The sequence below is a fragment of the Echiichthys vipera genome, assembly GCF_963691815.1.
Source record: "Echiichthys vipera genome assembly, chromosome: 21".
NCBI classification, from domain to species: domain Eukaryota; kingdom Metazoa; phylum Chordata; class Actinopteri; order Perciformes; family Trachinidae; genus Echiichthys; species Echiichthys vipera.
The window spans coordinates 15649198-15662107 of NC_139846.1; the positions used below are offsets into that span (position 1 = coordinate 15649198).

The 12910-nt window shown below is 41.0% G+C and overlaps 1 protein-coding gene across 1 annotated transcript; it reads left to right on the plus strand.

The window, feature by feature from the left end:
* Positions 1-4773: 4773 nt before the first annotated feature.
* ppp1r16a (protein phosphatase 1, regulatory subunit 16A) lies at positions 4774-10149 on the plus strand (the record flags this gene model as incomplete). The annotated part of the gene is made up of 10 exons (XM_083936354.1): positions 4774-5020; positions 5627-5697; positions 6824-6969; positions 7368-7471; positions 7787-7911; positions 8357-8482; positions 8570-8645; positions 8848-8977; positions 9076-9238; positions 9366-10149. The coding sequence occupies 10 exons, from the start codon at positions 4774-4776 to the stop codon at positions 9897-9899; spliced, it is 1722 nt and encodes a 573-aa protein (XP_083792480.1). The 3' UTR covers positions 9900-10149.
* Between the last annotated feature and the right edge of the window lie 2761 nt (positions 10150-12910).

Here is a 12910-nt window from a genome sequence, read left to right on the forward strand (position 1 = left end):
AGTGCCATTTCCACTGTAGCCAGATTTAGGGCTAAGCAGTTTTTAGCTGTGTGTTTTTGTTCTGTTCTTGTAAGTTCAGTCAAAAGCTTTCACACTTAGGTACCACCCACTTGTTGAATGTATGAGCTTCAGTTTGTGGGTATTCATAACTGGTCTATTCATTCAAGCTGTTAAATGAAAGTTTATGTTCCTCAGCAACTGTAGACACCGCTTCCTGTGAGGTCATTAGGTGGGAAAAAATCGACAAATGTCCGATTTTTCCAAACACACAAAATGTTCAGCTGTATTCCTCAGTGTGCGTGCGCTGTCATGCCAGTACATCAGTGATCTCACCTCGTCTTTTCCCATCTGTCTGGGCTCTGCCTGACTCAGAATCACAAGGCTCTTACAAAGTTTAGCCACCAACAAATTCCCCATTCTGTATTTGTGCAGGGGCTTAATTTATAATGGGGACACATAACTAACTGAGACTGATGAACGGCTAGCTTAGCATCCACTGATAGCTCTCTGAGTCTCAGTCGACCTGTCACGGTACAGCCTCTTGACTGTTATGAGTGACCAAGTCAGACAGATCGGATGAAGGATCACAACATCCCAGAGAAATTCACATTTGCGCTGTATGTATTTTCCATTCACTATTGAATTGAATTACTTTACCCAAAGTAACCCTTTTTTACTGTTGTGTTTGGTTGTATAAATATATGATAGGATATTTAGTTTGTTACTATAAACCTGGATGTATTGTTGCTCTTGTTGGTGTAGAAATCTACATTTCAGTCTCATCTATGATAGATTTTTCCCTGTTTGTTGAATATTTGGGTCAAGATTTTGATTCTGAGTAACTGACTTCAAAATCTGATGTTGAAAATGTTTTTTGTTTTTTTTATCACTATTTTTTTATAGTTGAACATTGACCAAGCCGACTGTACCCCGGAATGCCAGTGGCTGTTTATCTTTTTCACTCCTGCTACTAGTTTGCTGTGCGTCAGTGAGGTCCAGTAGGCTGATTAGTGCCAGACAGCAGGGTGACACTGACTGAGCTGCTAGTCTGTGTGACCAAGACAACAATCTCATGCTGAGAGGATCTTGAAGCTTTTTTTTTCTCTTTCACCACACCCTGGCTTTTACTTTGCTGAGTTATATCCAAATGATGGCCCTCAACTCTAACTCAACGAGGCTACTTTCAGACTTGTCTCCCCTTTCAGGCTCTAGAGCATTTACTGAATTGAAAGGTTATAGTTAAGAGAGAGTCACATTTAAAATAAGAACATTGCTAAGAGATGATACTAGGACCAAAGCTTGGACAAACTTAAGGAGAAAAGGTCTGTGTTGGTTGTTGCTGTCTTTTAAAATATCCTGATGCTTTCAACACTGGCCAGAAATGAGTTTATATGTAAACAACTTCTCACCAACCAAAGCTTCACTTTATTTTCCTGTTTTGAAGAATACTGAGTAGTCCAACACTACACAAAGTAGTAGCATAGTCATTGACATCCTTTAAAAAGCTATATGATCACTTCAGAGATTTTGAAGTAAGTTGGATTTCTGTATGTCTGTGCAAAATTATGATCCTTACACTTAAATGTACTGTGAACAGCAGGATCAGGTCAACACAGTTCCTGCAGTCAGATGAGGCAGTGTGCTCTTGGTCAGGCTGGAAACACACTAAACTGGTTTAATTGTCATGATCACACAAACAGCGATTGGTGCTTAAAATAGATAGGCAATGGCACACGAGTCATCTCCTCAGTATGTGGCCCACACTTAATCTCCAAACTTCTTCATACATTAATGTGAGTTTATTTTAGATTTATAACACAGAAATCTCTTGTGAGCCACACAATAACGTTTAAGATTGTGATCTTTCTTTTTACTGATTTTTCAGATTGTGTCTGGCATTATCCCACTAATACGGCAATTCAGTTCCTGCAGGAATTTTCCCTATTTCTCCAATCCTTTCACCCACTAAAGCCCCTTAAAATGCCACTAATGCCCCCCTTTTTATTGTTAACTGCTGAAAATACTGACAAAAAATAGGTTAGGCTACTAGTCCTAGCCTTCATTGTTCCTTCAGGGTTTCTTTGTTTCTTGTTGACCTTTTAACAAGAACCTGGACTTTGGTCACCATGTGGAGGAAAACGGGTTAAAAAAAGTCGCCTCCTGGATCACTGGCAATATAAATGAACCTAACATACATCGTTCATGTCTCGATCTTGTTCATTCCAAGTCCATGTTCATGTTTTGAATGAATGACCTGTTTCGTGCCCTGCAGTCCATGGGGGAGAGTTAAGCTTATTGCCGCAATCTAAGGAAATCCTTATATTGTAGCTTGTGACAAAGGGTTAGAGGTTAGGTATCCCAAGAATAGTAAGAAGGCGTAGTAAGGGAACACATGACAAAAGTCTGTCTGTCCTCAAGGCAAGAACTATTGAGATTTTCGTTGGCTAGGAAATTGGTGTCATGGAAACTGTGACTGGGAGGTATCTCTCATGTACAGATATAGCCCTCTATTCCAGACGTACTTTGTAATATTTACAAATATTGGTGTTTATGCTGCATGTTATCTTTCAAGTAATAATAGTGTGTCATATGTTATAGCTCAAGGATTTATACTTTATAACTACTGACTTTATAAATGGTTAATAACTCCTGTACTACAGCTTAATATATCGACCGTAAGCCATCAACAAAAAAGATTTGGGGGTTGCTTGATTGTGAAAAATCTATGTAATCTATGTGTACTCTTTCTAGTTTAGGTTATCCAGTAAATGAATCTAATAATAAAGTAATGGACGACACACTTTCTGGAAAAACCTTCAGAGTGACTGAAATAAATTCAATATAAATACAAACATTTATCAACGATCTGTTGCACCAGCAGTCAACCAAACAATATTGTTGCAATGTCGATAACCAGATATATAAAAAATTGTGATATCTAATTTTCTCAATATTGCCACGGCCCACTACCAATCAAATAGTACATGAAAAGTTGAACCTATTCCACTTGGATGCTTGTAGATTGAGATGTATCAAAAAACCTTACAATAATTAATTTCCTTTATAAATAGAATAATTAACAATTAATGTGTTCACTTTTTTTTTTTTTTTAGCAATCTAGTCCATATGTTTATCCAAACAAATTGAAAAGCTAAGCATAAAAGTCAACAAAATGGTTTTATTTGTTAAAAAAGGATCTTTGTAATGATCTTTTTAAATGTAATTCCTTTAAACACTTTTAAAGCTATAAACCTGTTACTATCCCGTCATTGGGATAAAAAACAAAGATAAATCCTGTTACTGGTTATTTTGAATCACACTGCATCCGTTTGCTGTCGAACCAGAGGTTTACCCATCTCCCAACTTCTCAGGTGGTTGGCTGCTTGCTGCAGTGGCTCTGTGGCCTCGGACTACTGTCTTCTCAGTCACTCTCTCTATCTCACTGAGTGCCTCTAGTTGACCTTCCGCTCAGCGCTCACAGGCCCAGGCCTAAATAATAAATGAGTAACCTGGAAAGAGCCAAGTGTGTGTAAGCCACGAAACTCACCTGGTAGTTAACGAAAGTTAATGAGAGCGAGGTTGTCTGGGTTAGTACTTGCACTGAAACATGTCACATACCCGCTATGTAACCGTTCTTCACTACATCCCTCTCTCAGTATTGCCCTGTGTGTATGCCAATGGCTGCAAAGCATGTGTTGGGCTGCATGGTGTGTCAATCATTAATGAAAAGCGTCCACCGTCTCAGGTTTCCTTCGGGAGAGGAGTGGGAGAGGAGGGAGTAGGTGGAAGGAGCTCAGGGGTTAAAGATAACAGGATTAGGAGACCGGCATGTGCGTACATTATACTGTAACACAGCACTCACATTTTCTCTGCCTGTCTTTTTCTTTCTCCTCCCTGTCCACAGATCTAGATGGACAACAATGTTGTTGAGGGACGAATCATTGAAACCTTTGTTCCAAGCTGTCTTCTTCTGAGGACCTGCCGAAAAGTACAGCAACAGCAACAAGTTGACTTTGGAATAGTCTCCAGTCACCACCATGGGAAACATGCATCCTGTCACTACATTAACTAAAGTAGGCCTTGTGTGAACCCTGAGGATGCTCCTTTTCATTGTTGTTGCTTAAACTCCCCAGTTCTTGTTCTTGTTGTTTATTACCACCATTTTCTCACTATGGATTTTCAAAGACTTGCCCCTCTGTTGGATCCAAATCTAGGACACAGTCACCACCACTTTGGATTAGAAGCTCAGATGGAGCATTCAACCTGGACGGAAGTTTGACCCTTGTGTTTTTCTCTCTGTCTCCCTTTTCCTCAGTGGATCATTGGGCAAGTTACCAACAGTTGATATGGATGGGAGGACTGACAGTTGTTTACAATCCACAGCTTGGCTGATAATGTTTTGGACATCTTTACCTCTCCTTTTTTCCATGGCACGATAAGAGTCATCATCTGAAAGATGGGAAAGAGACATAGCAACAATTCTACGTGTTGCTTTCTTCTGAAATCATGGAAATATCCGTCACCTAATTGCACAACATAGGTTGTTTTGTTTCATCAGATTTTGGATATTTTGCTGCTTACTTGAATTTTTATTTTGTGTGTGCTTTCCTACAGGCCATAACGAAGGCCCGTATGGCCTTGTAGAAGGGCCGATTTAAGGGCCACATTGGAGGTGTTTGAGACATTTGGAAACCAATTTAATATCCTTTTGGACTAAGAGAAACAAACAGGAAAAAAAGAAGCCACTGTGACAGTTCATAGTGTTGTGGTGGCATGGCAGCAGAGCACGGCGAACTGCTGGCTGAGATGGCCACGGTTGGGCGTCTGAGTGCCACTGAGCGCCTGAAGCACGCCCAGAAGCGGCGTGCTCAGCAGCTGAAGGGATGGGCGCAGATGGAGAAGGATTCGGCACGAGGGTCAAGGGCCAAAGCGGATAAGAAGAAGACGCGCACCACCAAAGTCACGTTCCCCAAGTCGATCACCCTGCTAGATGCCGCTGCACGCAATGACCTGGAAGAAGGTTGGTAGAAATACACACTCACATAGAAAGTCATTTAGAGAGCCTTAAATGTTATGGACTGAAGAGCTTTAACAGTACTCTTTATTAAGTTAGAATTAAATCACTCAAAACAGGATATAGAAGAGTCATTCACAACCTTCCTGTCGAGACCAATCAAAACTCTAACCTGTTTAAGCAGACCCGCTCTAAAAGTCGGGGGGTACTGTGGCCTCTGTATTTGGCTTCTTTGTGTTGTTACTGTTGGCCTTTCCTGAGACATTAAGCACTTATCAGCCGGTGGCATGTTGCTCGTAAAAATGTGGTTCAAAGGAAGTGATTCATGCATAATTTATACTGGATAGTAACACTTTGATTGTAATGGGAATGGCATTTTGTTTGCAATGTGGTTACGGTCAGCCGCAGGATCAAGGCTAATTATAGTGGCAAATCTTGTAAGTTAAATGTTAAGCTACAGACACGCATGGGTATACTATAATTTCTTATATCTATTAAGAGCAGACAGATATGTGCCAAGTGTTATAATGTTTATGTGGAAAGGACTCTGCCCAGCTGGTCAGTCATAATCCTGTGTGAGTTTGTGTGTCTATATGCTTGTGCTTCTTCTAGTGAGGGAGCTGCTTAACAGTGGTGTCAGCCCCGATCTAGTCAACGAGGATGGACTGACAGCCCTACATCAGGTACACACACACACACACACACACACACACACACACACACACACACACACACACACACACACACCGTAGTTGTGTCACCAGTGCAGTGACAAACACACAATTTTTCACTGGCCTCCCACCTGCAAACGCTGCCAAATGTGTTTACTTGAATGCACAACTAAGGCGGTTATACGGTGACAGGGAATCAAAAATGTAGTCCCTATACCACTCGTGTGCCCCGCCTAATTATTCCTTTATATTCATCTAGCACCTGGAAAAGTACAACATCACACATACTGCACACACACACCACTGCCTGCTTTTAGGCCATTTAACTGCCTGGCTGTTAAACATACACAGGTACCCACTCCCATAGCAGCGTACACTAGCATAGTCTTGTAATAAATGGGATGAGGTTACCTACACAGTTTTATACCAACGCTTTGTGACCTTAAAGAGGAGGGTCACCTTTTTAAGCTTCGTGTGCGTGTTTATGTCCACAATGGTCACAGCTCGTGGATCACCAAGTACTGTTTGCCTGTATTTTGACTTTGCTGTAACTTATCTTAAGTCGGTTTACATGAACACACTGATTCATTCCCACCGTTTTAGTTTGACGGCTGGTGTCTTGAAGAGCGAGGGTGACTTGCTGAGGCTTACATTCCTTTCTTTAACAGTTACAGTAGGATTTAGAAGAAACCATCTTAAGATTCCTGTGTTTTGTTTGTTGGGACCTTAAAGCACACAAATCTAATTTAGATGGACACTTTCTCTCCCTTCCTGTTTTGCTTTCTGTGTCGTTTATTTCTCTTTATAAGTGAACACATACACATGCTACTATAAATTCATGAGAGGGGTATTTGTGAGCACAAAGAACTCTTTATTTAATCAGTTGACTGCTCTTCCCCTTGGAAAACTTGGTGTTTATACAGCAGAGGGCTAGGCCATGTATGCAAAAATGTTCTATTACTCAAAGCAGTGTATTAGGTGCCATAAATATTTATGTATACATCTATTCATTATTTCTTTATGCTTGCCTAAAAAGTATATATATAAAGTATATGTTTTCTATCATTGTCGATGGCTGTTTTGTGCTGTCTTTCTCTCTGCATTCATATGCATTTCTACATCTGCCTTCTCTTCTCAGTGCTGCATAGATGACTTTGTCGAGATAGTGCAGTGCCTGCTGGACGCTGGTGCCTGTGTGAATGCCTGTGACAGTGAGCTGTGGACACCGCTGCATGCTGCTGCCACCTGTGGACACACTGGATTAGTGCAGCTCCTGATACAGGCGTGAGTTTGCCCATGAATTTCAGCCCCACATTTATGCATCCTTTATGCTATAGAATATTTTCCCTGCTGTCATAACAGTGAAAAATCAAACAAGCTGGTATTTGTGGAGTTTTGTCTCAACTGTTAGAATAAATGTTGATTTATCCTTCAGGCAGAATGGCTATTTTTTCTTCTTGACCAAAGTGTAAACAGACTGCGAGCCTCCTTAACGAGAAAATAGTTTACATAAACAAATGCAAATATGGCTGCAGCCTAACTCTCAAAATACTTTGCAAGTGTATGAATATTCCTGAGTGGCTGAGTACACCAGGGTGTGTCACAGTGTGGCACTCTTGTTCAATCTTCTTTGCATATGGTTGCATGCATGCTTGTGTTTGTGTGTATATGCATGCTTCTAGTGGGGCTGACCTGCTGGCTGTCAATGCGGATGGCAACATGCCCTATGACCTCTGTGAGGATGAGGCCACCCTTGAGCTGCTGGAGATGGTTATGGCTGAACAGGGTCAGTAAGATGAGTCGCATCCAAGCTGATTGAATTGAATTGTCAGAAATGGTTGTAGTTTCTTTAACAGCATTTATTTGAAAGTGGTGTAGTCTTCCTCTTAAAACAAGATGCATCAAGAGAAACTGTCACTTATACATCTCCCTCATCTGTCTGTCACATTTGAAATCAGGTGGAACGCACTAATGATCAGTCCCAAACAAAAGAATTAAACAAATGTCTTTGACAGCTGTACACTCACTACACTGTTGGTAGTGGTGTGTTTGCTAACAGGTATAATTGGTTTTGTCCCTGTGTGTGTTTGTGTGCATGTAGGGATAACTCAGGACCGTATAGATGAATGTCGAGGGGCTAAAGAGACGGCCCTGCTGGCAGACATTCAGGCTCTGGTTCAGAGCGAAGCAGACTTGAACACACAGGACGCTAATGGAACAACACTGGTGAGACAGGGGGTCATGTACTATATGCATTAATAAAATAAATCATAAGTCATAAATCAGGATGTGGCTGGCCAGGGTTTTCAATCATATGCACATACATATGTACAATGCACAAGATTTTGAATTACCAACCTAAAGTATAAAGAAATGAAACCCCAACATTTTAAATGAATGATTGGTTGGAGGATCTTGAACATGGAAAATGCAAAGATAGCTTTTGGAAATTGCTTCCATTGTTCTAATCTGTCTTTTTAACTTCTCAGAGCGGAAGTTTTAAGCTAAAGACATCAATCCCATTTTTGTAGCTTTTTTCTGAATGCATTTGGACATATTTTACTCAAGGTGTTGTTTTTCCAAAGGAAGCACAAGTTTAATTTAAATTCTAACATTTGGTTCCTCCCATGAAGTCAACACTGTAATGATCAATGTTGAATGTCTCTCCCAGCTCCATATAGCTTCTGCTAACGGCTATGTGTCTGTGGCCGAACTGTTGCTAGAGCACAGAGCTCAGATGGAGGTGAAGGACTCTGACGGCTGGACGCCGCTACACGCCGCCTCCTGCTGGGGACAAGTAAGTGTTGCATACAAACTAAAAGATAAGAACTTTCCACTTTTCTTGAATGACACATCAATAGGGTTGTTTGTATTTGTTGCTTAGATCCAAATGGTGGAACTGTTGGTGGCCCATGGAGCCAGTTTAGAAACCAAGTCTGTCCTGGAGGAGACGCCTCTGGGTAAGACCAGTCCGATGACAGTACATTTGACCTTTTAATGATGTAAAGCAAATCCCCTGCCTCATGTGTAACAGCCTTTATTAAAATAGGAACTAATTATCCTGACCCATTTCTTATGTCTCTCAATTATAGCTTTCTTGTTAGTATCTTTAGTTTCACACATTCCGGAGTTTAACCTTTGGTGCGGCTACTGCCTTTTCAGACGTGTGTATGGATGAAGAGGTCAGAGCCAAACTGATGGACCTGAAGCACAGACATGATGCCATCATGAAAAGCCAGGACAGGCAGAAGGGCACACTGCAAAGACGAGCCTCTAGTACTGGCAGCCGAGGGTGAGAGGGGACATCAGGGCCAGAGAGCTCAAGGGGTGAAAAGTGCTGGGAGAGGGTTAGTGCTTTACCGTTCCCCTCTCTCTCATTTGTCTGTACAGTAAGGTAGTACGTCGTGTCAGTGTGAACGAGCGCTCCAGCCTGTACCGGCGGGAGCACCACAAAGAGGCCATGGTTTGGCAGGAGCGTGGCCGACAGCCAGAGCCACAGGACGAGGACGAGGACAGACAAACGGACAATGAGCTGCACCGGCATGCCACCATGGTGAGCCAGCAGTGTTGTGGGCTTTTGAAAAAAGAAAATGTATTTATTACTTTTTTTTTTTGTCACATTTTCAAAGAGTTGCTGATTAAACAACTATGTGTTCTTTAATGTTGTGTTTTTGTGTCAGGTTGCTGGCGGTGGAGCCACGACACGTTTAGAGGAAGTGGAGGCTGCAGACAGGAACATTGTGTCCAGCCTAGGGAACGGAGGGACCTCAGTTTCTCTGGCCTCCTCTGTACCTGGAGAGCTGTGGAAAGGTGGTGGTCTCATGGAGCGCAGCGCCTCATACCAGCTCAGCCCTGCATCTGGAGCCGGGTTAGGGTCTACAGAGGGAGAGGGAGCAGACAGTATGACTCGGGAGAAATCACACCATACCCTGGCTGATCTGAAACGTCAGCGGGCAGCTGCCAAGCTCAATAAGTACCCAGCACCTCCCCCACCGCTGCCCCCTCCCGTTGAGGAGGAGCCTTCTGTTTCAGTGGCTGAGGTGACAACCAGTCAGGCGGAGCCAGAGCTCCGTATGAGCCCCAGTGCAGAGGAGGTAGCCTCCCAGAGTCAGGTGTATTTCACTCCAGCCAGTGGAGACCCTCCGCTGCTGAAACTCAGAGCCCCTGAGGAGGAGCAGTCTAACAATAAGGAGCCTTGCTGTGGACTCATGTAGACAGCCTGACACACACACACACACACACACACACACACACATACACACGGCCTAAAGTAGAGAAGCTGGGCATTTTACACTCCAAAGTGGCAAAAACCTTTAAAAGCAGACATGCTTGAAGTGAAACATAAGAATGTAAGTTAAGGCCACATGCCAACAAGGGTTTGATCTACACTGCGTTTCAGTGAGCTGAAGTGCAGTCTTTGTGCTTATTTTTCATTGGCTCATCTTTTTTTCTAATCAATATGATACACACTTTACACTGAAGATCCTAGCATTCCCTGTCGCTTCCTCTTATTTTACGACTGCAAAATCTGCTGGATGTCAGGCCTCCATCTAGTGATTCAGAACTACAGACTCCAGTTGCAATCACACGTAAAGATTTACTTTCCTCAGTCTGTGTTCATTATTTTGTGTATCTCTTACAACACTACAAAATAACAGTAGGTTGAGTAGTCATTGTAAAGCCTTAGAATCATGTAAATGTCAGATGGTCCATGTAAAGCTGAATGAAATTGAATAGCAGTTCAAGATGATTTGCTTTAAAATTAAGACCAAGGTTAAAGTTCTGTTTTCTTTACTGGGTGCTATAAAGGGTACGTGATCTAAATGAGCAGATATTGACATTATCAGCCAGAGATTGCACGGTCATGATAGTTCCAATAGACTGTTTAGCTACTTTGGATTGACATTTACACACAGATGAAAACAAGGATTGTTTCCTTGCTTGATTTTTTTTGTACTGAAAATATACTGATGATTTCTTTTTGTTACTTTTCTAGTGCACAGAAAAGCCTGCATTTCAACATTTGTAATGGTGCAATTTGTAAATGAAGTGTTTGTCTTTAAAGGAATGTGAGATAATCTACATATATTTAAATCAGTGGATAATTTACTCAGCACATCGTTATCACTTCTAGATTTCTATTTTTTCTGTCAGTATTTCTATTTTTCTACCATCTGAATGGAATCACATTATTTATTCTATCTGATACTGAATGTGGCTGACGGTGTACAGATCCATTTTTTTTAAGATAAAAGTATGAAGGCAAGATATTTATCAAAGAGATGATATTACGTTTTTATTGTCGAACCAAGTGGACTTCATGGGGTTTAATTGTCAAAGGTCGTGCCTTCTTTAGGTGGAAGATTTGATATAGGTTTGCAATGCTTGCACAAAGACCCACGTGTAAATTTGGTGAGCTGTGGGGTAAAATGATCTATCACTCCAACTTGATGTGTTATCAACGCACTCTATTTTCTGTATTGCATTTCAGTTTTGTTAGTGATTTTTACTGAGCCCTGTTTAGAAAAACAAAACATAAAAACATGTTTTCGCAAATGATTTCTGTATTATTCTTTAATGCAAACTGATTTCATTGATCTGGACATTATAGCGTTTTATGTCTGGGTAAGATAAAGATGTTTCTTTTCAAACATCAAGTCTAGGTTTTTGGGGCTTATTATACAGTAGTCAAATAATGGCTTCATGGTTAGCGACAGAGACAAGAAGGGTCTTGTTTACCTGGAGGTGAGGATGTCTCCCTCTTGTGGTAAAAATGCTAAGTACACACTTGTCCCCTGATTTCTTCTCCTCTTACATCATGTGGTGACTCACTTTCAGAATGTCACAGTCTGTTCCGATCCACCTGCCAGGGCAGCGCATGATACGCATAGTAAATACTCTAGTACACATAGGTTAGAAAAGTGTTACATCATGTTGTAATGTTATAATGACCTGAAACAAGGGTTCAGACTGTTTAATCTACAAGCCAAGCCTTTGAAAGCTTGGTTGTCCTTCAACAGGGCGCTTACCAGAACTTTAGCTCGAACCTTATACATAAATACATAAATACATACATACACACTTATTTTAACACTGCCCAGGAGATGTTGTATGTGGCCTTGGTAACAGCTGTGCATGGGGTGTGTTAAAAATGGAACCTACTTATGTTTAGACATATTTTGACTGTAAGACCTTTTAAATTATTATCCATTCTGCTTTGTTGATCTGTTTTTTAAAATTAGCTATAGCCTTAATGGAAAAGACTGTGATGTTATGTTGCCAAAATATACACTGCATGACACACGAAGGTTGCCGGGGCATCACATGCTTGTATGCGAACCATTTTAGTATGGGATATCAAATGTCTTTGGCAAGCCCTTTCTAAGACATCTGGGCGGTTTCTGTCCCGCACTCTTTCCTTCTCACAGCCAGTTCTGTGGCTCTCTTTCTCTTGCTCAAACCAGAGACATGCAAATGAAGATTTATTTTGCGTAACAGTGTCTATCTTCTTTGAATCCCTGCCCCTGTTTCTCAGTCTTTTTAAATTATTTTTGGGTGTGAGCACAGTCAAGTCTACTTTTGTCAACTTAACTATATTAACAATGAAGCACCTAGCCATGAAGAACCTGTGCATTACCATTATATTCTAAGGGTCTTTCTCAAAAATCCCCTTGTTCTTAATGCAGGGCACATGATAGATTAAAGGATCCCTGACAAAATATGCTGCCCCATGATTCCTTGCAAAACCCAACACACCGAGGCAGTGTTGAAAGATACACACTGTAGGCTGTGTCGGTCACAGAGTGGAAGAAAAGTAAAGTGTTTGTACTTTACTTGGGTAATTCCATTTTGTGCCACTTTATACTTCTACTCCACCACATTTCCGAGGAAATATTGTAGTTTTTACTTCATTTACTACATTTATTTGGTAACTTTGGTGACTTCCCATATTCTGATTATTAATACAAAATGTTATCAACAAATGAAATATATTGTTATAGATTAAGCTACACAGCGGTATATAAAGTAAATAAAATGAGCCCTGCTTTTACCGGCTGCAACATTAAAGTGATATTTACATAACCTATCAATTATTCTAATCTGATAATATAATATTCTGGAATGGGCAATTCTGCATTAAACATACTTTTATAATACTTTTGTACTTTTACCTCAGTAACATTATAAATGCACAGACTTTTACTGTTAACAGTATGTTTACAGT